Below are 27,344 nucleotides of genomic sequence, written 5' to 3'. Positions count from 1 at the left end.
CACTCTTGAGCTCCAGAGCCTGGTATTGGACTCATGTGGTCAAAGTTTACAAGGCAACCTTCATGATGTAATTAGCTAAGGTGATGATGTTGAGTGTAATGTGTAAGTATATTTTTTTAATGAAGAAAATATAAGTATGATACACAACAAAAGTAGCTTGGGTTCATCACAACTCTCCCATTTTCATAAGCCATATGTTCATTTTGTTATCTTTAACAAACCTTATTATGACACTTGTTTTTTATCTTGGTTTAACTTATACTAATAGTTTATTTTTTTACTTTCTAGCTATTGTAACTGCCTATGAAAATAGTTCACAGCATGATCCCAGTTCCAATAATGCTATGCTTGGGGTTCATGCATCAGCTTCCGCCATCATTCAGTATGGAAAAATTGCTCGAAAACAAGGACTGGTCAATGTAGCTCTGGATATATTGAGTCGTATTCATACTATTCCTACTGTACCTATTGTGGATTGCTTTCAGAAGATTCGACAGCAAGTCAAATGCTACCTCCAGTTGGCTGGAGTCATGGGCAAAAATGAATGTATGCAGGTAGAGTACTAATGCGATGTCTTTCTTTCCACCTTAGTTTCCACTAATGGATTAAAAAAGGGAGTAAGAAACTTGAGAATTATAAACCAATCATGTATGGGGGTTGGGGGGGGAAGAAAGAGAGAGAGAGAGACTGAGACTGTGTGTGAGTGTGAGTATGTGTGTGTGTGTGTGTGTGTGTGTGTGTGTGTGTGTGTGTGTGTGTGTGTGTGTTTTGAAAATAGTGCAATTATAGTAGAGGAAGATAGATTCCAAGAAGAAAAGAAGCAAAAAGCAACTAGCCATTTGATGTTGTTCCACTATTTGCCTGGTTTTTTTTCCCTTAACTATATTAAAAAACTTCAGAATTGGGATATTGAGTTTAATTTATTTGGTGAAGGGGGAATATTAGGATGAGTAAATGAAACTGGATTAAAAAAATGTTGATACAGAGTTACATTTCTAAGACTAAAGTTTGTCAGTGACTTGGTTAAAATCTTTTACTGTTAGAAAATTGACAGCCAAGGCAAAGAAGTATTACTATATTATTGTATTCTGATAAAGGATGGGTGAGGATAAGGCTTCAAGGAGATCGTTACTTCCATAGATCTTTTCTGTTGTCTATTATGTTATTGATCTGGGAATTCATTTTCAATACTTTTCCCATACACACACAATTTCTCTTTACAGGGCCTTGAAGTCATTGAATCTACAAACTTGAAGTATTTCACAAAGGAGATGACAGCTGAATTTTATGCTTTAAAGGGAATGTTCTTGGCACAGATTAACAAGTATGTATATTAGGCAAATAAACTGACTCCCTATAAGACAGGAGTAGTAGAAATAATGCATCCAAATGTTCAAGTAGGCGTGTTGTTCAAGAGGTAAAGCCAGTACCCAGTTCAAGCAAGAAATTGCTTTTCCTCTATGCGTCAGATAACGATACCTGATTGCAAGATAGTAGCTTTCAACAAAAGATTGATAAGTTACTTTGGTTTGCTTTTAAAAAGCTTTTCAGAAACTATCGAGTGAACACTTAGAACTTCTATAATGTTGATTCAGTTCCTTTTGAACCCAGTAGTAGGTAGAGAAGGTTTTTCTGAAGATTTTGCTTTTTTGGAGAATACTTCAAATAAGATGTTTGTTAAAAGAGTTATACACAAAAGCAAGATGACATGCTGTGATTCAGGTGTATAATGTTTAAATAATGTTTTGCTCACTTTAAGAACATGATTTTGTTTATATAAGTCATAGTATATGATAACATTCTCTTATAGCTATAACTGAATGTTTATATATGGGAAATATTACTGACTGACGCTAACATTATGAAAATCACAGAACTTCAGAGCTGGAAGGACCTCAGGGATCATTATGTCCAGCATTTTTATTTTCCACTTGAAGAATTCACCTAATTTTTTCCAATCCCATGCAGCTGATTAGTGTCAAAATCAGGATGAATATTATGTAGGCCCATAAATTATAAAGGTTAGAAGTTGTACTCTTTATCATTGGTGGGCTGTACTGTTTAGAAAAAGATATAGTATAATATATGAATTATATATGAATAAATACTTAAAATTATCTTAAAATTACTACCTATATTAGACCCCAGGGAAAAAACCTTAAAAATACTGACACTAAAAAATTAATAAAATATTTCATTGGTATTTGATCACTTCATGGAAGGCCTACTCTAGTCCATCATTGTGTCATACAGACGACCCTTGGTCCTTTTTATTTCCCCCCCAAGTTTATTGATACTTTTAAAAATCATGTTAATATTGTAACAAATTGCCTTTTTTATATCATAGTCATTTGTTAATATACCCTCCCCCACTGAACCCTCTTTAAAACAACCAAAAAATATTCCTTAAAACCATTCCACAGCTACCACTGACTGTATGTGTAACATTCTTCATCCATAATCCCTCTCCTTTCTCCTAAGAAGAGGGATATTTGTTTTATGCTGTGTTTTCTGCACCCAAGTTTGTTAATTTCACACAATCTGACTTTAGATGACTTTTAGTGCTTTTTTGATTTATGTAATTGAAGGTATGTGCTGTTGATTCTGTTTTCTTAACTCAGTACCCCATCTCAGTCTCTTTTGCTTTTCTCAGTGTCCCACGTTTTCTCTGAATTCCTCCAAGAAACATTCTCAGTGGTCAAGGAGCTTCTATTCAAACTCCTAGAAAAAACTTTCTTATTCATTGTCTATCTACTTTCTTAACTCCCTCTTTCTTCTCAGTCTCTTTTACTCTGGCTTCCATCTATATCACAGAGGCCACCAGTGATCTCTTTATTAAATCCAATGGCCTTTTTCTTAAGCCTTATCTTTTTTTAACTCTGTAGCATTTGACATTGTTGACTGTCTCCTCCTCTCTCGATTCTCCCTGAATCTTGGAATTTCTCTGTTTCTTCCTTTTGAATTATTTTTTTCAGTTTTATGTAGAAAAGCTGATTTCTGGAATTTCTTTTATACTGTACTTTACAGAAGCAATTGTTGCAATGAATTTTTTTTATTGTATTTTGATGGGGAATGCAGTATTGTCTCAGTATATTATCTGCAAATTGAGAGAATTTTCCTTTGCCTTGTTCTTCATTTTCTTTTTTCTTGTCTTACTGCTTTAGCTAGAATTTCCAGCATAGTATCAAATAAATAATGTCATGCTTAGTTCTTTTTTTGTGTGTGTGTGAGGCAGTTGGGGTTAAGTGACTTGCCCAGGGTCACACAGCTAGTAAGTATTAAGTGTCTGAGGCCAGATTTGAACTCAGGTACTCCTGACTCCAAGGCCAGTGCTCTATCCACTGTGCCATCTAGCTGCCCCATGCTTAGTTCTTAAAGAGAAAATAATGTGCTGTGGTCAGCTTGGCTTTTATCCCAGCTCTTTTACTTTTTAACTATTGGCAAATAACTTAACCTTTTTGGTCCTCAATCTCTATAAGAGGGAGATGATATTTTGGGGAGAGGCATTGAAGGTTAAGTGACTTGCCCAGGGTCACACAGGTAGTAAGTGTCAAGTGTCTGAGGTCGGATTTGCACTTAGGTCCTCCTGAATCCAGGGCTGGTACTTTATCCACTGTGCCACCTAGCTGCCCCGGGACATAATTCTTAAACCATTTACCTCATAAGTTGTGAAGAAAACTGAACACCTTACTGTGCTATATAAACTATTTTTTTTTTGGTGGGGCAATGAGGGTTAAATGATTTGCCCAGGGTCACACAGCTAGTAAGTGTTAAGTTTCTGAGGCTGGATTTGAACTCAGGTCCCCCTGAATCCAGGGCCAGTGCTTTATCCATTGCGCCACCTAGCTTCCCCCTATATAAACTATTATTAAAGCTTGTGCTATGATAGTTCATATTTCGGCCAATCTGAGCCAGTTTACAGAGGTTGTGATTTCAGTCTGGTCAGAAGTGACTCATTACCAGAAGGTTGACTATTAGGGGGTGGATATTTTGACTACAGTAACAACTCATGAAGACTGTCTGCTGGGTGATTTTTTTGATGAGTGTTGGTGGAAGCAGTATCTTTCAGGAGTCCATAAAATATTGAAATATGAGTGAGGAAATGAAAATACTTCTTGAGTCCTATAGTTCCCAGCAAAGATTGATAACTTTCAAAACATAAACTGTGATAGAAATGAGTCACCTAATCAAAAGTAACCTGTAGAGTTGTCAGAGGTGACAGTGACAGATAATTTATAGATAAGAGGATCACACAGTGGTGGTAAATAGTATTGTTAGACCCTGAAAGTAGTGGTCAAGTGAGTCATTTATCAGGCACCTCCCATAGTAATCTGTGCCAGAGCAGCCTAACCAAGGACAGGGAAAGCTTCTGTGGAAAATAAAGAGGCTGTATAATATCGAGGCTAATTAGCTTTTTAATAAGCTATTTGACAGGCAAGATTATTTGCATTTGCATCATGTTTTCCATAATGCTAGTCATTTTAATTCTGTGTTACTACAGATCATAATTATACAGCTATGTGGTCTTCTATTGAAATCAGTATTCAGAGTTCTAAATAATTCTTACAACTTAAGTGTATTGGATTTTTTTTTAATATATTAAATTTTCTCTCAATTTAAAAACAATTTTTACTCAAAAGAAAAATACTTTTCTTAAAGCACTATTAACCCAAGAGGATTTCTTGAAAGTGGTTTTGTTGTTTTGTTTTTTTTTGTGGTGGGGCAATGAGGGTTAAGTGACTTGCCCAGGGTCATACAGCTAGTAAGTGTCGAGTGTCTGAGGTCAGATTTGAACAAAGGTCTTCCTGAATCCAGGGCCAGTGCTCTATCCACTGCGCCACCTAGCTGCCCCCTCTTGAAAGTGTTAATTTGTTTTCTTAAAGGTATATGATATAAATATAAATATGAAAAGAATATATCTGGCACAAGAAGGTGATGAATTTTTATAAAATTTTTAATCATTAAATACAGTTAGCTGTTGTGATATTGGTATTTGGTGTAAGAGTTTAACTCTTTTTAATGTTGGGATAGTTTGTTCTGTTATTTTCTTTGCCACTCTTTTTTTTTTTTTTTTTTTGGCAGGGCAATGAGGGTTAAGTGACTTGCCCAGGGTCACACAGCTAGTTAAGTGTCAAGTGTCTGAGGCTGAATTTGAACTCAGGTCCTCCTGAATCCAAGGCCAGTGCTTTATCCACTGCGCCACCTACCTGCCCCTACCTGCCCCGCCACTCTTTTTATATCATTCCAGTCAGATATGTTTTGGAAATGTGCTTACCTCAGTCTGTAGTAATGAGATTCAGAGATAGCCCACATGAATGAAAAATCTCTATGTGATCTCTTTTAACTAGCATTTTCTGCCTTCTCACTGACAAAGCCCACAAGATCTCCTATAAATCAAAATATGATTTGGAGTTCCACCTGATAGAAGTGTTTAGAAGGAATGAGAGGAACCAAGACAAAGGCTAGAGGAGGTGCTAGTTAATCCGCGAACCAGGGGATGAGCCCCTGAATAATAAAATGAGTACTGTTGTATCTGAAAAACTTTTTAAGAGGGATGTTTATTTTTTGGCTGACTACTGATGTTATCTGGTAATTTAAATTAACATTTACCCCCATTCTTTTCCTTTTCTGTTTTTCTTTAATAATGCATGTCCCTTTTTTAAAAAGTGGGTAGAAAAAAAAAGTGGGTAGATCTCAGAGCTGAAATTTATCTTTAGAGATAAGGTAATACAATGGGTAGAGCGCTGGACTTGGAGTCAGGAAGAACTGAGTTCAGATCTGGCCTCAGACACTTGCTTAGATGTGTAACATTGTGCAAATCACTTACTCTATTTTAATTTCATCATCTATGAAATGGAGATGATAATGGTACCTACCTTAGAGGGTTATTGTAAGGATCAAATGAGTTATTTGTAAAGCACTTTATAAACCTTAAAACATAAAAATTAATTATTCAACTTCCATTGCCTTCATCATGCAAATCCCAGATTGATTTGGTGACTTGACCAAGGTCACATACATAGGCGGTACCAGAACTAAGATTTATACCATCTGGCTCCAAATTGGGTGTACTTTTCCCTACATCAAAGGGCATTGCACCTGTCTGCCTAGTCATTGAAAACATAAGTGATAAAAACAGATAATAGAAGCATTCCTCTCAGAAAAAAAAAATGTTATAATAAATATAAAACCACCTGGATTTTTTTTTATAGGCACTATTAATTTTTAGAACTCTATATGTATACTCAGACCTTGGTTGGGAGGGGAAGGGGAGGGGGGAGAAATGGTCAGCATTTAAAAAATGGATTCTTCATATCTCTGCTTTTCACAGCCACAAGAAAGAGGCATCAGTGGAAGTGAATAAGGACCCAAATTGAGAATAGGCTTTGGAAATGGCCCAGGGAAGGAGAGAAGACCTAGAACCAATGGGACTAAAAGAGACTAGGGAAATGAGATAGGTGTTTTACACAGGGCAAACAGTGGAACCTGGTATTATGTGAAGTAGGTAGAGTAAGTCCTGGAGCATTAGTCTTTTGTCCTTTTTCCAAAGTGAACGGGATAATCTGGGGACCCAAATGGGCAGGAGCTATTTAGTCAAGATTTCACTGTTCTCATATACCACCTTTAAAACTATACCGTTCAGTGTCTAATTATAAGAAGTGTGCTTATTAGAAGCTCAGTTCTCTAGTGTCATTTGGTTATGAGCAAAGGTCTTTGTATATCTCCATAAAGAATGCATTGCTCTCAAAAGGATTTCAGAAAAGTGTGTTTAGAGTTAGTAATAACTCATTATTTGCTTAAATGCTTTGAGAATCTTATTTTTATCTGCGTGGTACCCAGATGCAAATTAAACCTCTACATCCCATACCATATACTGCTTCATGAGTTGTTATGACCAGAAAATTTACCTGGTAACTAGAACCTATAATAAACTTCTCTAAACTCAGCTAGACAGATTCTCTAATAATAGGCATAGAGACTGTGCTTGGAGCAGTTCCATCGTGATGGACCATAGGAGAACCTGGGTTCTCTTCACTGTTGTAGCCTTTGGGGCACAGGCCATCTCCACTTCACATTGAGGCCGTGGGAAGATAAGTAGAGAAAAAACTCAGTAACTGAAGATTTTGAGGTCCTCAAAGGAAAGTCATAAATACTTCATAAACAGTTGAAATGTTTTGCCTTTTGAGTACTGCTTATTTACTTGATCACATTGGCACACAAAGATAGGTGGTTTATCATGTAGCCTTTTTTCTTTTCCTCATCTTGGAAACACAATCCCTTTTCTCCATACAGTTAATTAGCAGCAAGCATTTAAGCTGTACAACTTGTTTTAGTCTGTATTTGTTATCCAGTTTTGTGCTCCTGTGCATCCAGCAGATGGAGCACAAAACATTGAATTTCTATAATCATTTCTATAATGATGCGTTTTTATATGACCTACTAGTACTGTTATTATCCTTGATTTTTTTTTTTTTAATGGCAAGGCATAAGGGAATATTTAGAATCTAGTGAATTAAATTTGGTTTCAGGTTCACTTTTACTAAGATTATTAGAAGATTATTTAAAAGAATTTTTTCAAATGATAATTAAGGTTTCTGTAGAAAAGTGTTTTAGTCAAATTATGTTTGCTCAGAATTACATTGTCTAATTCTTTTAGTAAATATGTTCCAGTATTATAAATTAATACCAGTTTTATAAAATTTTGAATAGAAGTATCTTTTTAATAGATTTCTATGAAATTTAAAAGAAAAGCTTGAAAATTAATCCTTTTCAGCTTTGTAAAAGCAATTTGTTCTAGTATTATATAAGTTCTGTTTTAGAGTAATTTCAGTGCTATCCATAAAGTTGGAATGTTTTATTTCCCAGTCTAGGTACAATCTCTTTGATAAATTTCTCTTTTTTTCCCTCCAAGCTGTTTGCTTTTTTTTTTTCCCATTTGAGATTATTTTAGTACTATTTCTCAAAATGTAAATTTTCCCATTTGGGAACTTTAATAAATAAATAAAAAATATATTATTTAATAAATAATATATTTAATAAAATATATCTTTGCTGGTTTAGAAATACATTCCTATAACCCTTGCTAGGGTGGGCTTGAATCACTTGCTTGTTAAAGTATCGACGTGCTTATTAATTAAGGCCACAATGGGACATTTGAACAGTAAGGAAGTGAGTTAAACTTGCTTGAGATAAAAATGAAGTCAGCTTAGCAAGTAGTTAAGAGTTATAGAATTTGCCATTAGGCAGCCAGGAGTTGTAAGCCAAGTTCTCCAGAAGGATCTCATAGTAAAAAGATATGTCTTTCCTTGGGAACCATAAAAAATAATATAGACTCTAAGTTGTTAGGAACCTTACAATCCTCTCATTTTACAGATGAAGAAACTGGAACTGATATATCCCAATTCATTTCTCTTTCCTGCATTTTAGCAAAGATATCTAGTCATTAAAATGATATATTTAGATTCTGGAATTATATCTAAACTGTTAGTTAAAAGGAAGAATTCCACTATCTTTTGGACATGTTCTCTTTTGAGTTATTTGGAGTTTTGCTCACTTGAAAATCTGACCAAATTTTAAAACACTTGAAATCATATTTTAATCTTTTTTCTTCTGATAGGTCTGAGGAAGCAAACAAAGCTTTCTCAGCAGCTGTGCAAATGCATGATGTGTTGGTGAAGGCCTGGGCAATGTGGGGTGATTACCTGGAGAATATATTTGTGAAGGAACGGCAGCTTCACCTTGGCGTATCTGCCATCACTTGCTATTTACATGCATGTCGACATCAGAATGAGAGCAAATCGAGAAAATACTTAGCCAAGGTAAGACTGGAGAAGTACACACATTTAATAGTAGTTGTTGGTTAGTTGATTAAACCTTGTATCATTGCAACAGAATTCCTCTGGTTCCATAAGTATAGATGGAGGTTGAACTTAATTCCCAATGTTTACCATTTAATAATAATACTACTAATCTGTATTCTTTGATCGGGTATGTTGAAATAGCATTTTAGATTTAGAATCATTATTGTCACCTCCATTATGATAGGAATCATGTTGGCACTTTCTTCGGTATCATTAAAGAAAAAAACAAGTAAAATCTATAATTGCTTCTTATACAAGAATAATATTAGGATCAGGTTATCTCTGCTGTTCTCTGTGTTGATCACTTGCATTTTTGCCCATAATTTGATTTAATGCTTCAGAATCTTTCATTTTGGTTTCATGTTCAGCAAGTAAAACACAATTCCTAACCATATTGATTCCTTTCAGAAAAACTCACATTGAATCCTTTAATCTAGAAACTTTTCTTCTTTCTTGAATTTGGTGTAAATCTCTATATGAACTTTTTCCAAACTTTGGGAAAGGCTTTACCATATATTGTTGTTACTTTAGGAGAAATCATCCTTGATGTACATACTGCAAAAGGTTTTAAAACGGATTTAACCTTTATCACTTCCCATGTAATTCCTTAGATTTTTCTTAACTTCTAATTCTTAAATTTTTTTTAATTTTAATTTTTTTATTTTTTGTGGGGCAATGAGGGTTAAGTGACTTGCCCAAGGTCACACAGCTAGTAAGTTTCAAGTGTCTGAGGCTGGATTTGAACTCAGGTCTTCCTGAATCCAGGGCCAGTGCTTTATCCACTGCACCACCTAACTGCCCCCTAATTCTTAATTTTTTTAGATGAGTTGTTATTTTTGTGGCGGGTTTACAATTTATTTGAAATAACTTCACTGAAAATCTTTTTTTCATTTAGGATTAACTCATTTTAATAATTGTACCTGTTGATGCTTTTTAAAAAATGAGATAATTGCTATTGCTAGATAATTACTAATGTAGCCCTTGTGAAGGGCCAGAATCTTAGATTTGGAATGAAGCTGAGAAGTCATTTTAGATTTATGTTCCTAAATCTCTTATTCTCAAGATTTTTAGAATTATGGCTTAATTATTATCTACTTCTATACTTCAAGCATCTGTGATTGAAATTGTGAATATTCCCTTGGCCAGAAGTGATTGTAGTAGCCAATTTTATGAGTCGCAGTGACAAAAAACCTGAAAAATCCTTTTATGAATAAGCCTCTCTAAATTTGGCGAGTGTCCTCAGAGAGCAGACATCAATTATCACTGGGTTTTAATATTCCAAACTGTACCATATTGACATGTTTAGCAGAATTTGTGTTCTGTCAGTAGTCTTCTAAAGCTCAATGAGGCATCATAGTAGGACTTCTGTTAGTCAATTTTTATTGACTTCATCCCCTGGAGATAATATAACATAAAGTTGAATATTAAGTATAGACATGATGACCCATAATGGCATGAAGGCTTTGCCAGCGGAGCATAAGGTAGAGTGATCTGAAGCTCAGACTTTTGGTCTGAGATTGGCTACATATGTTTTTTTGAAGACAAACCTTAGTAGGAGCCCTCATTATCAGACTTACTATAGGATATGAAAGCTTTGGGCCACAAAAGTTCTCAAAGTTTATCTCATAAATCATAGAGTAGGTCTGATCTGTCTCAGTAGAAGAGGAAACATGCAATGAGATATATTCTTTAAGTATTAAATATAAAAATAATAGCTTACATTTATGTGGCCTTAGTTCACAAAGTGTTTTACACACTTGAGCCTCACAATAACCTTATGAGATAGATAAAACAAGGGATATTTCCAATATATATGAAGAAATTGAGGCCCAGAGAAATTAAATAGCTTTCTCAGGATTACACAGATGACATATGGTGGTGTTGGGTCTCCAACCCAATTCTTCCGACTCCCAATCCAATCCCTGTTTTGTAATTTTTTTTTCGTCTAAAAGTTCAGTATGGCACATACATGTGTATGTATATATAAATAAAAATTACTGTCACTACCCCATTAAAATAATTGGGGGGAAATGTAGAATGTTATAAAATTAGGTTTGGGAATCACATAATTACATAAGTACTTTTAGGTTATCAATGTGGCCCTTTCAGGAATAGTTGAGGTTTTTTTTATTTTACTTAAGTCTTTTGTTTTTTACATTATCTTCAATTTTAAATATATCCTTCTGCCTTTCCCTGTGTATATCTGTATAATAAAGATATCTGTATAATAAAGAATTTTTAAAAGGGGTGGGGGGGAGTTCAGTAAAATCTACCAGCCCATTGTCAATTGCATCTGACAACTTATGCAATATTTCATACTCTATGGTATTTTATAATTAGAGAAGTATGCTTAAATTTATATTTACATAGAGGCAGCTAGTGGTGCAGTACATAGACTACACCTATAGTCAGGAAGACCTGAGTTCAAATCTTGCCTCGGACACTAGCTGTGCAACTCTTGACATGTCACTTAACCTCCGTTTGCCTCAGGTTTTTAAATTTTAAAATGAAGATTAATAATAGGGGGTTGTGAGGATCAAATGTAAAGTGCTTAGCACATTTGCCTTCATTGCCTGGAATATACTAGGTGCTGTATAAAATCTCATTCATTTTTTCCTCCCCCTGCCCGGCCCCCCCTTCTTACTAATTACAGAAAATAAGATATATGTTCAAAATTTTGAAATGTTTTTCTTTTCTTTAGGTATTGTGGCTCTTGAGTTTTGATGATGACAAAAATACATTGGCAGATGCAGTAGATAAATACTGCATTGGGGTGCCTCCTATCCAGTGGCTGGCTTGGATTCCACAGTTATTAACTTGTTTAGTTGGATCTGAAGGCAAGCTTCTTTTGAACCTCATAAGTCAGGTAGGTTTGATTAAGGTACTTTTATTTCCCTAGTGATTTCTTACCTTAAATTTTTAACATTATTTTCTGAAGGCAAGTTTTTGTTAAGTGTATTAAACCAGAGATTTATTTTCAACATAATAGTGATAAGGTGTGCTTTTAGTAATTTTATACTTATTTTAATGTGAACTTTGTTAATAGCTAATGGAATCTTTGTAACATTGGAACTGCAGTCTCATCGATTTGAGCAACTTGTACACATGTTGCACAAAAATGTAAAATGAAATAAAAATATGATATACCATTAGGAATATTGTGAGAATCACCTTAAGTGTAACTTATTCTTTTGTAAACTGTCTGATGTTTATTTTTATATCCAACCTCTACAAATGTGCTTATGTTTTGTGACAATTCAAAAGTTGATTAATTTATTTAATTAAGGAGATACAGATTTATGCCAAGGTTTTAAGCATTTTGCTTAAATCATAATAGCCTTTGGGATACAAATCACATGTTTAATGTTCTTGAACACTGAACAACTCTGCTGTAGTTTAGTAAGCCCTTATCTTACAACTGAGTTAGACGTATTATTCCCCTCGTTTACTAGATGGTGTGATTAATAGATTTATAAGGCCAAAGTCACGTGATAATGTCTACTCAGCCTTTTTAGAGGAACCATAAAACCTCAGTTTGGTAAAAATGGTATCTCTTTACCTTAAGTGACTGGTTTTTCAACTTCACTACTGCAATTATGTGGAGTAAGGTTACTCTCTAATGGGCCCAACTCTCAGGCAGTGTTGGGTTCACTGGGAATTGTGGCCTAATTTAAAGACTAACTGGTATCATTATATCTCTTTTTCTTCAGTTATGTGCATGAATAAAGATCTTTGTGCTGATCTAGGTACTCTTACATTTTGCTGTCTTCAGATTTATTAGGCAATATGATAGTGAGGCTCCTCATTAACAGTCCCTTGGTTAGAATGTGGAGAAACGCACCATTTTAGCCTACCTTAGACTTTTTGTTAGGGGAGAGAGCTAAACTAGAATGCTTTAATTGTTTTTCAATGAAACAGAAATTTAATGCGACTCATACATGATCACTAGTGAAATATACACTTTGTTGAATATACTATTTATAGAGTATGGTAAACAAACAAGTTTGTTTTCTTTATTTAGGTCTGATTATCAATAACAGAGTGATGAGTGAATGATATTTCCTTTATATTTTTTAATAGGTTGGAAGAGTATATCCTCAAGCTGTCTATTTTCCCATAAGGACTCTATATTTGACATTGAAAATTGAGCAGCGAGAACGTTATAAAAGTGGTGAGTTTTTCTTTTTCATGGAAAAGCATTGGCAAGAACTGAGAAGGATGAGAAGATGTGAAGGAATTATCAATGTTCTTTAGTGTATGTTATGCTTCTGTATATCAAGGTTAGAGAAAATGTCTTGAGAACAGCTCAAAGAATTTTCTGTACTCTTTAAATTTCAAATACAGTAGCTATTCCAAGCCACTTGGTTTTTTGTTGTTGTTGTTGTTGTTGTTGTTTTGTGAGGCAATTGGGGTTAAGTGATTTGCCCAGGGTCACACAGCTAGTAAGTGTCAAGTGTCTGAGGCCAGATTTGAACTCAGGTCTTCCTGACTCCAGGGCCGGTGCTCTATCTACTGCCCCACCACTTGCGTTTCAACCCTTCTCCAAGGTATATACCAAAGTTGGCACATGATCATCTCTGTCTTCATCCTGTAACTTTTCCCTTTTTATTTAAGCATGTGAGCCTCTGTTTTTGCCTTTCTTTGTATGCCCAGGAGCTTAATAAATGCCCTTTGATTTGACTTGCCCTGAAAAGAGCACAAAGAAAACCTTCTCATTGCTCAGAATTAAAACTTTGTTTAATTTGATGTTACACAGACTTGGTCTGTGAGTTAATAATATTAAAACAAGTAACTAACTGCCATTACCTAGAAAAACGTCTTCTGAACTTTGTTCCCAGTAAATACCTTGTGTGTTGTGAATAGGGCCAGAAGGAAATGCCGATCATTTGCAATACGTAAATAATAGTTAGATTCATAATACCAGAGTAGACTCTAGCACTGTTAGATTCACTGCTACCTGTGGCAGTACATAGAATGGATCATAAATATATAAGAATTTAAATATATGTTTCTATTCAGGAAAATTTTTAATTAAGAATCTTTGTAAATGCTATTAACAAATACCTAAGTATTTGTTAATAATTTTTAAGTTTTGGCATTTAAGATTTTAGTATTTTGAGATCAAAGGTACATCTGGAAAAACAAGCACTACAGGCTCACTGTTTCTAGAGTTGTACAAGTTTTATCACTTTTATACTAAAATCACTTACCTAGAGCTTAACATGTCTTGGATACTGTATATGTTTCAGGCATGTTTCTAGAATATTTTGCACACTGAGCTGGTTGGATGAGACGGATTCCTAAGGTACCTTTCAGCTCTGAACCTGTGATTCTGCCACACCAGTGAGGGGCAACACTGGGAGCATGGTCATGTCCCTAACTCTTAGCCCAGTGATCTTTACATCTTGCTACTACATCATTGCTTTTTGTTTGATTGATAATTCTTCTAGAGAATTTTTAAAACCAAGTATAGCTTTCACATCGATGTTTTATAATTTGCAGTTTTCTGTATGCATTCTCAGATTCTGGACAGCAACAACCAAGTTCAGTAGGCAATCCATCTCATTCTGCATCAGATCCTGGACCAATTAGAGCCACAGCCCCAATGTGGCGCTGCAGCAGAATTATGCATATGCAGAGGGAATTGCATCCAACTCTTCTGTCTTCTCTAGAAGGCATTGTTGATCAGATGGTCTGGTTCAGAGAAAATTGGCATGAAGAGGTATTTGGTTATGAGTTTGTGATTTGCATGTATGTTGTATCACCAGATGTCTACTCTATAGAATTAATTTGTTGTTTTATAAATTATTTTGGTTCTATTTAATAAACATGGATTTTGCAAATAGCTTTATAGATTTTTCATATAGTACATTTTTATTAGAAATCAATTCATATCTAAAAATGAAAGACTTTAAACAAATTTTCAACCTTTGAGAAACCTTCCTTGAAATAATGATGATTATTTCTGTGAGCTAAATTGCCTATGTATAGCTAATGAGATAATAAAATGTAAGCTCCTTAAGGGAAGGACTGCTTGATTTTTGCCTAATTATAAGTGAAAGTCTAACTTTCTGCAAGCAGCCTTTCCTCTGAAATCAACCCCAATTTATTCTTTTTGTATCTTGTTTGTACATAGTTGTTTTCATGTTGTACCTCCTATTAGACTGCGAACTTCTTGAGAGCACAGTTTTTTGTTCCCTTTTTTTGGTATCCCTATCACTTAACAGGGTGCCTTACACATAGTAGGTACTTAATAAATGCCATTTGATTAACTGCTTTGTATCCTTGCCAGCCAAAGTGTTTTGCATATAAAAGTGCTTAATAAATATTTACTGAATTAAAATTAATTACTCACAATTAGCTATATTAATGGATAAAACAGTCTCATAGATAATCCAAAAACTTGTATATTTAACTTGTATCATTCTCTAATATCTCTAGCAGCCAGTTTACATTCATAATTTATATCACTTAATCCAATATTAAAATTTATTTTTATTTCCAGTTTTATTTTTAACATCTACCAGATGAGTGGTGGAAGGAAGGTTACTCTGAATGTATGCTGGACAGTAATAAGACCAGTTGAAGCAAGGATTAGGTTATTATTTTCTGTAGTTTATCTATTGAAGCAAAAGTACCGCTCAGTCCTACTTACTGCAAATAATGAATATCCTGAAGTGGTCACATTATTTGAATTTGTACCACATATTCTGTTGGGGTAGGACCAATTACCATATTTTACATAATTATAACTTTTGAATAGTGTGAATTTGAATACAGCATTTAGATCAGTGAGAGTTGGTTATCAAACTTGTTTTTAATCTTAGACTGTATTTCCATATTGTGTTAATTTACATAAGCTCATGTACTGAAGTCCTCTTTATAAATGCTTGTTGATTGATTGTACATCTTTCATCTCTTTTCCTTTAGGTTCTCAGACAGCTTCAACAGGGCTTGGCAAAATGTTACTCTGTAGCTTTTGAGAAAAGTGGAGCAGTTTCGGATGCCAAAATCACGCCACACACTCTTAATTTTGTCAAGAAATTGGTCAGCACCTTTGGAGTTGGCCTGGAAAATGTGTCTAATGTCTCTACCATGTTTTCCAGTGCTGCCTCTGAGTCTTTAGCTAGAAGAGCACAAGCAACAGCTCAGGATCCTGTCTTTCAGAAATTGAAAGGACAGTTTACAACAGGTGAGTGACTATATTCACATTTCTTATTTTTTTTGAAAAAGGAAACAAGGCATAAGGATTAATATCTCATGCACCGACTTGGGGCTTATTAATCTCATATAAAGAAATAGTAAAAGGAAAGCATTATTTTACTTTTTTTATATTCCCAGTAAGTTTGTATGAATTGTGAACAGAATAAGATGTGGCAAAGAACAATTACGTGGATTTTTTCCCAGTTACTTATCATATTTACTCATTTTCAGACCCTTTATTTGATTTATGTTTCTTTTCCCTGGTTAAAAGAATCATTATGGATCTAGGTAGCCATCTCTTTATATTGTTACAGACTATTGCCCCTTGCTTAAATGAGTGCCAGGGCAAATTGCTATTTAAATGACTTCTAATTAATTTCCAAAGTCATTGGACGTTGTAAAAATTGTTCTTCTGGCCTCTGGCCCTTGGTTTGTTCTTTTCTACAATTAGGAATATTTCACTGCTTTCTCATGGCAGCCATGCTTTTGTATAAAACCAGTCACAGCTGTGATCTTCACATCTGTCTTAGAGCAAACAATGAGAACTAGTATGATTATATTTAATAACTAAGTTTGATAAGCAAGGAAATGGTAAAATATGCCATACTTCCTGATTACTTCTTAAAACTCTGGGGGGGGGGCAGCTAGGTGGCGCAGTGGATAAAGCACTGGCCTTGGATTCAGGAGGACCTGAGTTCAAATCTAGCCTCAGACACTTGACACTTACTAGCTGTGTGACCCTGGGCAAGTCACTTAACCCTCAATGCCCTACCCAAAAAAAAAAAAAACTCTAGGGAATTAGAACATAGAGTATCAATTGACAGATATTTTACTATTTTAAATAAACTAAGCCTGCTCTATTCAAAGTGCTATGAATAATAATTCAAGGATAAAGACAGTTTCTGGCTGCATTGTTCAATCAACAAAAGTTGCAATAGAAAATTTAAAAATCAGGGGGCAGCTGGGTGGCACAGTAGATAAAACACTGGTCCTAGATTCAGGAGGATCTGAGTTCAAATCCGGCATTGGACACTTGACACTTACTAGCTGTGTGACCCTGGGCAAGTCACTTAACCCTCATTGCCTTGCAAAAAAGAAGAAAGAAAGGAAAGAAAAAAAAAAAAGAAAGTGTGTCTTGTTGAAGGTTGTATTTGAGCTGAGCTCTGAATGAAATTGGGGGTTCCAGGAAGCAAAGGGAAAGAGAGAGGTCATTCCCGGAATCATTAACAACAGCCTTTGCAAAGACACAGAGAGAAGATTGGAATGTTGGACGCGAAGAGCAGTGAGCAGACCTGTTTTGCTGAGCCAAAGAGTGAGCAAAGAGTACTAATGTATAATAAGACTAGAAAAATTATTTGGAGCCAGATTATGTGCTTGACATGTCAGACAGAAGGTTTTGTATTTGATCCTAGAAGAAATGGGAGCTGTTGGAGTTTAGTTAGTCAGGCACTGGCATGCTCAGAACTGTGCTTGAGGAAAATCAAGGCAGACCCTTCTCAATGAATTCACATTCTAAATATTGAGAAGCCACATATGGGAAGGTTCAACTGCAGCATGGATGGTGGTCCTAGGAGTGCAGGTGTAGAGGTATGCTGCCTTATGATAGCGCCTCTTCACTGGGTTAGGAAGACGTTAACAATTAAGTGTTCAACTCTAGAAGCTTCATGACATTTGTAATTCTAGGAAATAAAAATCATGATTCCAATATTAGCATTTCTTACATGTTACAAAATACACACACCTTTTTAAAGGCTCTTCTCCAACACATATGTGCGTGCGTGTGTGCTTGTGTAAAATGTTCATTGACTTTCCAGTTATTAACACTGAATGAAAGGGAAATCCTCACCCCTGTCTTGTAGGATGTTACAGTATAGTTGATAGAAAGATGGCAGTTAAAACCACATCTGGGATTAATTAACATTATTTCAGATTGTTGAGTATTTCTATTTTCCTTTTTGATGTGAAATAAGGGAAATAGAAACATTATTATCTATTCCTTTTAAAGAAAATAACTAGCCATTTTAATATCTTTTGTTTTGGCATTTTTGTCTTAACTCTTGCTTTGTTCTTGTGCAAGATCATAAGCTCTTTGAGAGTAGGGGACTGGGTGTTGGTTTTTGTTTTTTGTTTTGGTCTTTAAGGTTGGCCACAGTACACTTAGTTGGACATAGCAATTCTGGAAATTATCAGCAGTTAGTTATCAGAGGTTTGTCTTCTAAATCAAGAGAGGGAGTTCTCACATCAATAAACTTACAGAAATTTTTGAAGTATCCTCTTCTCCCATAGAGCTTAAATAAAATAGGTACTCATTTTGTTGATAGCCTGTTTTCCTCTACATACATAGATTACAAATTCAACGTGTCTTTAATATTCTTTTGAGTAATCCATCTTCTTAACCTTATGATTTGGCTAGTTCTTCTTTGGAACCTTAAACTCATCTTTGTCAGAACTGCAATTTATTTGGCTTTTGCTGTTGGGTAATTGAGATTCATATTACTTGCAAATGGAAACATTTATAAATGCTAATTATAGTTTTAAATTATGAAACATAAGTAATGAAAATTTTCAAATGAAGGAGAATTAGAACCAGTTGGGGGCGGGGGGGGGGGGCAGGAATTCAGCAAATGACACCGAGTTGATTTTTGTACTGGATTATTGTTCCTCTAACTAGGGGTCAGAGTGTGGGGAATTAGAAGGATGAGCATGGCTATGAGCACTGGCCTTATGATGGCAGCAGAAAATGAACTGTATTAATTTGGTACAGGTCTCCTCATTGTTTATTCACCCTCCCTTTCCTTCTAATATCTTTGATGAGAGAAAGATGAGAGCTGTAGCAATCTAAACAGCTTTCTGGCAACTGTGCCTTAGAAACAGAATGAAAAATTGTTATTTACTTTTGGTAGAGTTCTGTTGATGGGTGATTTTCTGAGATCCTTCATTGCAGGTCTTAGGATAAAAGCTTGATATAGAACTATTATCATTTCAGGAAATAAAGTTTAAATTCATAGTTGATGCTGAGAGAGAATTTTTTTAATAAACATTTTTATTTAAAGTTTTGAGTTCCAAATTCTTCCCTCCTTTTCCTTCCTCTCCCCGAAGGTGGTAAGTTGTGTAGAACATTACCATATTATATTTTGTATAAGAAGAATCAAATAAAAGAAAGAAAGAAAGTAAAAAATGCTTCAGTTTGTGGTCAATCATTATCTGTTCTTTCTTTGGAGGTGGATAGTATGCTTCATCATTAGTCCTTTGGGATTGTCTTGGTTCATTGTATGGCTGAGAATAGTTAAGTCATTCACAGTTCTTCACCAAACAATATTGCTGTCACTGTGCACAAGGTTCTCTTGGTTCTGCTCACTTCACTATACATCAGTTCACATAAGTATTTCCAGGATTTGCTGAAATCATCCTACTTGTCATTTCTTATAGCACAATAATATTCCTTTACAATCATATACCACAACTTGTTTAACCATTCCCCAATTGATAGGTTTCCCTTTGATTTCTAGTTCTTAGCCACCACAGAAAGAGCTATTATTTTAATATTTTTGTACAAATAGTCTTTTTCTCTTGTTTGGGATAATAGACCTGACAGTGGTATTGCTGGATCAAAGGGTGTGCACAGTTTTATAGCCCTTTGGGTATAGAAGAATTATTTTTAATATTTTTTTCAATCTGACAAGTTCAAATACCTACAATTGGGTTTCTATACTAACAGAATAGTAGAGACACAGTAGTCTCCCTCTTTGTCTTTCATGTACCAGAGGCATACATATGCCAACTATTTCTTCTCTCATATGCAAATTGTGATAATAATCAGAAGTACAATTTTGTTATATTTTAATGTTAAATGACAATATTATATTGATATCTAAGTATAGTTGAAGATTTATTTAGTAAAATACCCCAAAACTAACTTACCTATTGGTCTAGGGCACCAATACCCTCTTAGTCTCCCAAGCTCATAACATAGGTGTCATCCTCAACTCCTCAGGTTTTCACTCCCCAAATATCCAATTTGTTGTCAAGTTTTGTTTATTCTACCTTCAAAATATCTCTCATATCCTTTCTTCTCTCCTCTGACACTCCACTATTTTTGGTGCAAACTCTCATCTCACACCTGAACTATGTATTCCAGTAACCTTTTTATTGACTTCCCTGCCTCAAGTCTCTTTCCTCTCTAGTCACTCCCCCATTCAACTATTACATCCTGTCTTGCTTTGTAAAAATGTATGTATGTTTCATTCTACTTTGAGTCCATCACCTACTTCTTTGTCATAGCCTTATTCATCATCAATATTCTGCAACATGGTTGTTGCAATGATCAGGGTTCATAAGACTTTGAAAATTGTGTTGTCTTTATAGTGCTATTATTAATTTTTTCCTGGTTCTGCATACTTCACTCTGCATCAGTTTGTTGAAATGTTCCCAGGTTTCTCTGAAGCCATTCATTTCATCATTTCATGGCACAGTGATGTTCCATTACCTTTATATAATATGGTTTATTCAGCCATTCCCCAATTGATGGGGACCACCTTAGTTTCCAGTTCTTTACTACTACAAAAAGAACAGCTATAAATTTTTTCATACATATGGGTCTGTTTCCTATTTCTTTTGATCTCTGGGGTATAGTAGTGCTATCTCTGTGACAAAGGGCATGCACAGTTTAGTAACTTTGGAGGCATACTTCCCAATTGCTTTCCAGAATGGAAAGCTGGACCAGTTCATACCTCTATTAGTAATACATTAATGTGCTTGTTTTTCTACGGCCCCTTTAGCTTTTGCCACTTTTCCCTTTTACCAATCTGAGAGGTGTGAGATAGAATCTCTTATTGTCTTTAATTTGCATTTTAATTGATTTTTTCATATGGCTATAAATAGCTTGGATTTATTCCTTTGAAACTGCCTCTTTCTATCCTTTGATTTGTTAAGAAGGGGATTTTTATTTTTATTTTTATATTTATATATAATATAAATATTATATGTCTGTATATACATACATACTATTCATACATGTGTAAAAGAATTTGAATCAGTTCCTTATAATCTTGGAAATAAGACCTTTATCAAACAAACTCACTGCAAAGATTTTTTTCCCCAAGATAACTGTTATTCTTATAAAATAGCTACATTCAACATATATTCTTTTTAAAAATTTTATTTTTTCTAATTGAAGAAAATCTACTTTCTCCTTCCTCTTTCTTATTCCCTCCTTGCTGAATTGAAAAAGAAAGAAAAAACAAGCCCTAGAGTGTGAGGGGTGACTAAGAAGGTTTATCTGACCTGAGCCACAGGGTCTGCCCCACCATGACTTTAAAGGACAAGTTGAGCAGGATGAAAAATTCTAGACCTAGCAAAACCTTTAAGTCTGGTCTCCACAGCTCTGCTTCCTTACTGAGTTTGAAGTGAATTCTCTACATACACATAGTCGTATATGACCACAGGGATCCATTCCAGAGCCTGTTCTAGTGTCTTTTATTAAAATGATTGTGAAATAACACTTGTCTTACTGCTTTTCTTCCCATGAGAGGCAGATTTGTGCCTTATTAGAATTAAGTCCTTGATGTTGTGAGGTATTTTGTAATGGGCTTTTATTATGAAATTTGAAAATTACATTCAGTTCTACTTTCTTCCGTTAATGCACAGTGCACATAAGCAGTTTGAGAAGAGTAAGCATGACCAGGGGTTAGAATTTCTGTGAGGCTTCTTCATGGAAACCAGAAAAACTCAGTTTAGGCCGCTTTCTGAAGAAAACCATAAATGAACTGACCTTTATAAAAAATATATAGTCAGGGGTGTGTGTGTGTGTGTGTGTGTGTGTGTGTGTGTGTGTGTGTGTGAGAGAGAGAGAGAGAGGTGCCATTTGTTCGTTTATCTTGTAAGTGTACTTAGGTTCCTATTTTTCTTAGTACACTTAATCTCAATCCACCCTCATTTGTGTTTGATAAAAATTATCTTGATGTTTTTTCCTCCGACCTAAATGAAAGAATTGTATATTTTGTTAATTTAGAAAATAATCATCATAATGGCTTACACATTTGTTCAAAAACAGCATCATGTATGTTAAGATTTCACATTATGGTAAGATTAGCTTTATAAAACTTTCATAGAAACATTTGCTTGCCTTCTCATGGATAAAGGACAGAGTACTATGGCTTATGAATGCTAAGCAGTATCTATAGTAGGAAGTCCATTTGTTGTATTATTTTATGGATGAATCTCTATGGTCTTTTAAATTTCCATGCTATTTATATTATTTCTTACTCCTTTATTTAGACTTGAAATCTGAATATTAGGTTGCTATCCATAGACCATTTGCATGGTTTTTTGTTTTGGTTTTTTTTTTTTTTTCAGGGCAATGAGGGTTAAGTGACTTGCCCAGGTTCACACAGCTAGTGGCAAGTGTCTGAGGCCACACTTGAACTCAGGTCTTCCTGAATCCAGGGCTGGTGCTTTATCCACTGCACCACCTAACTGCCCCTCATTTGCATGTATTTTGATGTCCTATTTTAAAAGATTTTATTTTAAACTCAATAACTATCAACCAAAATAAGTTTAAAAAAAGAGAAAAATTGGGGCAGCTAGATGGCGCAGTGGTTAAAGCACTGGCCCTGGATTCAGGAGTACCTGAGTTCAAATCTGGCCTCAGACACTTGACACTTACTAGCTGTGTGACCCTGGGCAAGTCACTTAATCCCCTATTGCCTGCAAAAAAAAAAAAAGAGAGAGAGAAAAATCTTATCCCAGACCCTTGGTCTTTCAACAAAGCAGAACCAAACTTTTGTCTTTTCAGTCATCCTCCATTATTAAACAGCTTGTTTCTATTTTTCTTTTTTACTTTTATAATTAAAGCCGCAATGAAAATGTTTTACTTGTGGATACTCTTTTTTTTCCATTTTAAGTTGTTTTGGGAATACTCTAGCAGTTTAGTCATTGGGTTCAAAAGTTTGATCATGTTTGTGCTTCTTAATGTTTATTGCTTTGATGCTCTCCAGAGTGTTTGCTAACAATCATCAGTCTCAGGAACAAGATATTAGAATGTCTGTTAAAACCACAGCTTTGCCAATACTGTCTTTTTAAAACTTATTTTGCCCTTTTTTGTGGGTTTAGTTGGTATTTTCAAGTTGTCTTATATTTACATTTCTCAGTACTGTTGAAGCATTTGCATATCATCATTTCCCGTGGTTATTAATAGTAGATATTTCTTCCTTCATAAATTGTCTAAGTCCTTTGACCTTTGTTCAGTTGGTCAGTTTGTTATTACTCTTTATATGTACTTGTTACTTATAGATTCTTTATGTTAGACCTTCATTTGAAAGGGTTGGGGACAGTTAATACTCATGATTTCATCAGTGTTAAGAAGTGTTACCAGTTCAGAACAGTAACTGTCTGTAACTTAAAATCTTAACAAATTTAATTGCCAGAAATACTGAAAAGTTAGAGACTTACTCATCTTAATGAAGCTAATGTGTCAAAATTAGATTTAAATCCAAGTCTTTCTGACTCCTATGCCAGACCTCTGTTCATTAAAGTACATCTACTTCTTTGTCTTAAATAATATTCCAAATATTTTTACCTTTTCTTTTTCTTTTAATTTTAGAGGTATTCTCTTTCCATTTTATAGTTGAGGAAGCTGAGGTGAACAGGTTAAATGTCTAGTAAGTGTCTGAAGTTGGGTTTGAACTCACATCTTCTTGACCTTAGGCTCAGCACTTTATAACACTGTGCCATTTATTTACCTCCTTTCAGGTATGAGCACCCCTGAGTTTTCAATTCTTTGCTCCCACAAAAATAGTTGCTATAAATATTTTTGTACATATGATCCTTTTCCTCTTTCTTTGATCTCTTTGAGGTATATACCTAAGAGTGATATCATTGGGTCAGCAATATGCACAGTTTGATAGCTTCTTGTGTGTATTTCTGAATTGCTTTCCAGAATGGCTAGATGCATTCACAGCTCCATCAATAGTGCATTAGCGCATTTGTTTTCCCACAACCCCTCAAGCATTTGTCATTTCCTTTTATGTCAACTTTGACAATCTGATGGCTGTAAGGTGATACCTTAGAGTTGTTTTAATTTGCATATCTCTAATTATTAGTGACTTAGACCATTTTTTTTCATATGGCTGTTGATAACTTTGTTTTCTCTCTGAAAAGTGCCTATTCCTATCCTTTGGCCATTTATCAATTGGGGAATGTCTCTTACTAGAATCTGTTCACTATATATTTAGAAATGAGACCTTTTATCCAAGAAACTTGCTGAAAGATTTTTCCTAATTTCCTACCTCTCTTCTGTGACATTTTATCTACATTGGTTTTTTGCAAAATCTTTTTAATTTTGTGTTGTCAGAATTGTCCATTTTACCTCCCATGAAACTCTGTTTCTTATTTGATCCTGAATTCTTCCCCTAACCATAAATAGAACAAATAATTCTTCCATTTTCTTCATGATGTTACTTTATGTCAAAATCATATCATACATTTGGTATTTTGCAGTACTAGGCCCTCTTGCCTACTGTTTCCTTTTCATGGTTCTTAGTATTTATGCATATCTATTTTTCTGTATGAATTTTGTTATAGCTTTCTAGGGTTTAAGACCTGCCTTTGACTCAGTAGAAGTGTTCTGAATATGTGACTATGGGCAAATCATTTATATGCTTTCATTGCTCTAGACAGTTTTCTTAAAGCGAATAATTACAGAGAATGTGCTACTCTATGTCAGTAGGGGAAGGTTGATTAAAGTTGATTTGGGAAATACTGACTTTTATACATTCCATCTCATTATGAGAAGAGCATATCCTTCGATTTCAGTTCTTTGATTTGAAATATTTTTGAAGTTTTCTTTTGGCTAGTTTCCTGTGATAGATTAATGCCCAAGTATTTGTTACATTTTGTCATTATTGAAAGTGAAGACAGTTTTTTATCACTTCATCTTGATTTTCAGTGATCAAATGCAGGCGGTTTTTGTTGGGTTTATATCCTACTTTATTACAGTTGTTGGATCAATTTACTGTTGTTTATTATCTTGTATTTTTTATGTCTACAGTTATGTCATCTACAAATAGAAATATTTCAACTTCTCTGTGAATTTGGCTTGTTACTTCTAAGATTTATAAAGTTAGTCACTGAGCATTTATTTTGTGCCAATTATGTGTCATAAACCTTTGTTAAATAGGAGTAATGAGAGTGGACATCCCATTTAGACAATTATTTTTTATAGGAATGCTTTTCAGATTTTTCTCTTGCCTGTAGTTATGGATAGTTTCAAACATGTTTTATCATAGTATAGAAAGATACTTCTGTTCTTATTTTGTATATGTGTTTATGTATATTTAACATGAGTATTGTCTTTTATCAAATCTCAAGCTATTATTTTTGTCTTCTTTTAAATATTAAATTTACTATTTTTTTTGTAAAGAGAGATTTTAAACATCTTTTCAGGAGACTGCCCATTAACTTGTGTATAATCTTGTATTAATAATTTGATTTCTCTGGCCCTCACTTTTTCTTGATCTTTTAAATGAGAGGTTAGTCTAGATGATCTCCAAGGTCTCTCAATTTCAAAATTCTGTGATCCTAAGGCCCTGTAGGTAGCGAATTAATGGTTCTTTCCTTTTGGAAATAAGCACTAGCTTCGTTCTTTCGTAGAAATTTAAAAATGTATTTATCATGTCATTTATTTTTGAAGATTTTGACTTCAGTGTTCCTGGATCAATGAAGCTTCACAATCTTATCTCTAAGTTGAAAAAATGGATCAAAATACTGGAGGCTAAAACCAAGCAACTTCCCAAGTTCTTTCTCATAGAAGAAAAGTGTCGTTTCCTAAGTAATTTCTCTGCACAAACTGCTGAAGTAGAAATCCCTGGAGAGTTCCTAATGCCAAAGCCAACACATTACTATATCAAAATTGCAAGGTAAGGCTAATACTAGGACAATTATAACAATATAACATGTAGAAATACATAAGATATGAATGTATATTTGGTAATGTAACGTAGTGTTTTCTAGTCTGTACTTTTATATCAATATATTTTAAATTAAATTTGAAAATGATTGAGGTGCTTCTTTACTTTCATATGTAGCATCTAGTTTTAAGTGTAATGATTTGGAAGAGTCTTTCTTAATCCACTATACTGTACATAAAAATTCACTTTTCTCCCCTACCTTTCCCTCAAGATACTTTATCTTACTAGCCCTGCCTTCATCCTCTGCCCCTCCCACCATTCAATCTCTACATTGGACTGTTCTGGGGGTAGAGGAGAGAACGTAGAAGAGAAAAAAAGTGATGTTTCACCCCATCCCCTACATGGTAGCTAAAATGCACACTATAATCTCAAGCAGGCTTTATGTCTTATTAGCAGTATTTAACCACAGCCTATACTCTATACTCCTAATTGCTTTCTAATCAGTACATTCTATCTTTGGAAACTATTTACTGAAGCCAAGAGACAAATCTCATGGTTCTTTTTCACCCTGACCTAAAATAAGCAATTCCTCACTTAGGTACAACTGTGGCTATGGCTGAACCCCTTCTGGTTTAGGATTAATCAGAGGACACCTAGAGTCATCGACATTTCTACCTTTCTATCTTAAAATAATCCTGCCTTTTTACTCTTTCCATGGCTAATGCTGTGGCAGCTGAATGAAGGACAGCTTTCCTCAATGATATTAAGGTTGAACTGGAAGAAGCCATAAAGAGGAAGGTATTCCTGGTTTACTGCTAGAGCTTTTCCTTTGTATCAGGATTACCCATCAAAGAACCAGGGAATCTGTAATGATTTTGTTACTTCTGCCAGTCACTCATCCCACTGGCTCCCTAGACCTCAATTTGTTTTGCTTTTGTTCATGGTATAGAACCTCTAGGTACTACATGAATCTAAAATCCTGCTTTTTCTTCAGTGAAGAAGAAATGAAATCCTGTGTAGGGAACTTTATATATTTTTCTTTTCTTTTGGTAGATTTATGCCCCGGGTAGAGATAGTACAGAAGCACAACACTGCAGCCAGAAGACTCTATATCCGTGGGCATAATGGGAAGATTTACCCATATCTTGTCATGAATGATGCTTGCCTGACAGAGTCTCGAAGAGAAGAGCGGGTTTTACAACTTCTTCGCCTTCTGAATCCCTGTTTAGAGAAGAGAAAAGAAACAACAAAAAGGCACTTGTTTTTCACAGGTATTGGGATAAAGGGGCCCAAAACAACTTATTGCTCATGCTTGTTTTTGTGAGTTATATGACAGCAATCAGAATTTATCTGAAGAAGGGGATTCCCCAAATGA

General features: G+C 34.8%; 1 protein-coding gene across 9 annotated transcripts in view; it reads left to right on the top strand.

Annotated features, from left to right (window-relative positions):
- LOC122735893 (transformation/transcription domain associated protein) overlaps positions 1-27,344 on the top strand; it is a 152,901-nt gene that overhangs the window by 109,922 nt on the left and 15,635 nt on the right. For all 9 annotated transcript variants that reach the window (XM_043977760.1, XM_043977777.1, XM_043977768.1 and 6 more), the window contains 9 exons: positions 289-554; positions 1,224-1,324; positions 8,618-8,819; positions 11,563-11,727; positions 12,942-13,032; positions 14,384-14,583; positions 15,792-16,053; positions 25,753-25,978; positions 27,023-27,240. In XM_043977760.1, the coding sequence (XP_043833695.1) occupies positions 289-554; positions 1,224-1,324; positions 8,618-8,819; positions 11,563-11,727; positions 12,942-13,032; positions 14,384-14,583; positions 15,792-16,053; positions 25,753-25,978; positions 27,023-27,240 (1,731 nt within the window). The remainder of the gene's footprint in view (positions 1-288; positions 555-1,223; positions 1,325-8,617; positions 8,820-11,562; positions 11,728-12,941; positions 13,033-14,383; positions 14,584-15,791; positions 16,054-25,752; positions 25,979-27,022; positions 27,241-27,344) is intronic.

The sequence above is a fragment of the Dromiciops gliroides genome, chromosome 1 (genome assembly GCF_019393635.1).
Source record: "Dromiciops gliroides isolate mDroGli1 chromosome 1, mDroGli1.pri, whole genome shotgun sequence".
Classification (NCBI taxonomy): Eukaryota; Metazoa; Chordata; class Mammalia; order Microbiotheria; family Microbiotheriidae; genus Dromiciops; species Dromiciops gliroides.
The sequence above is the reverse complement of the archived record's forward strand: the minus strand, read 5'-3'. Positions and strand labels throughout refer to the sequence as shown.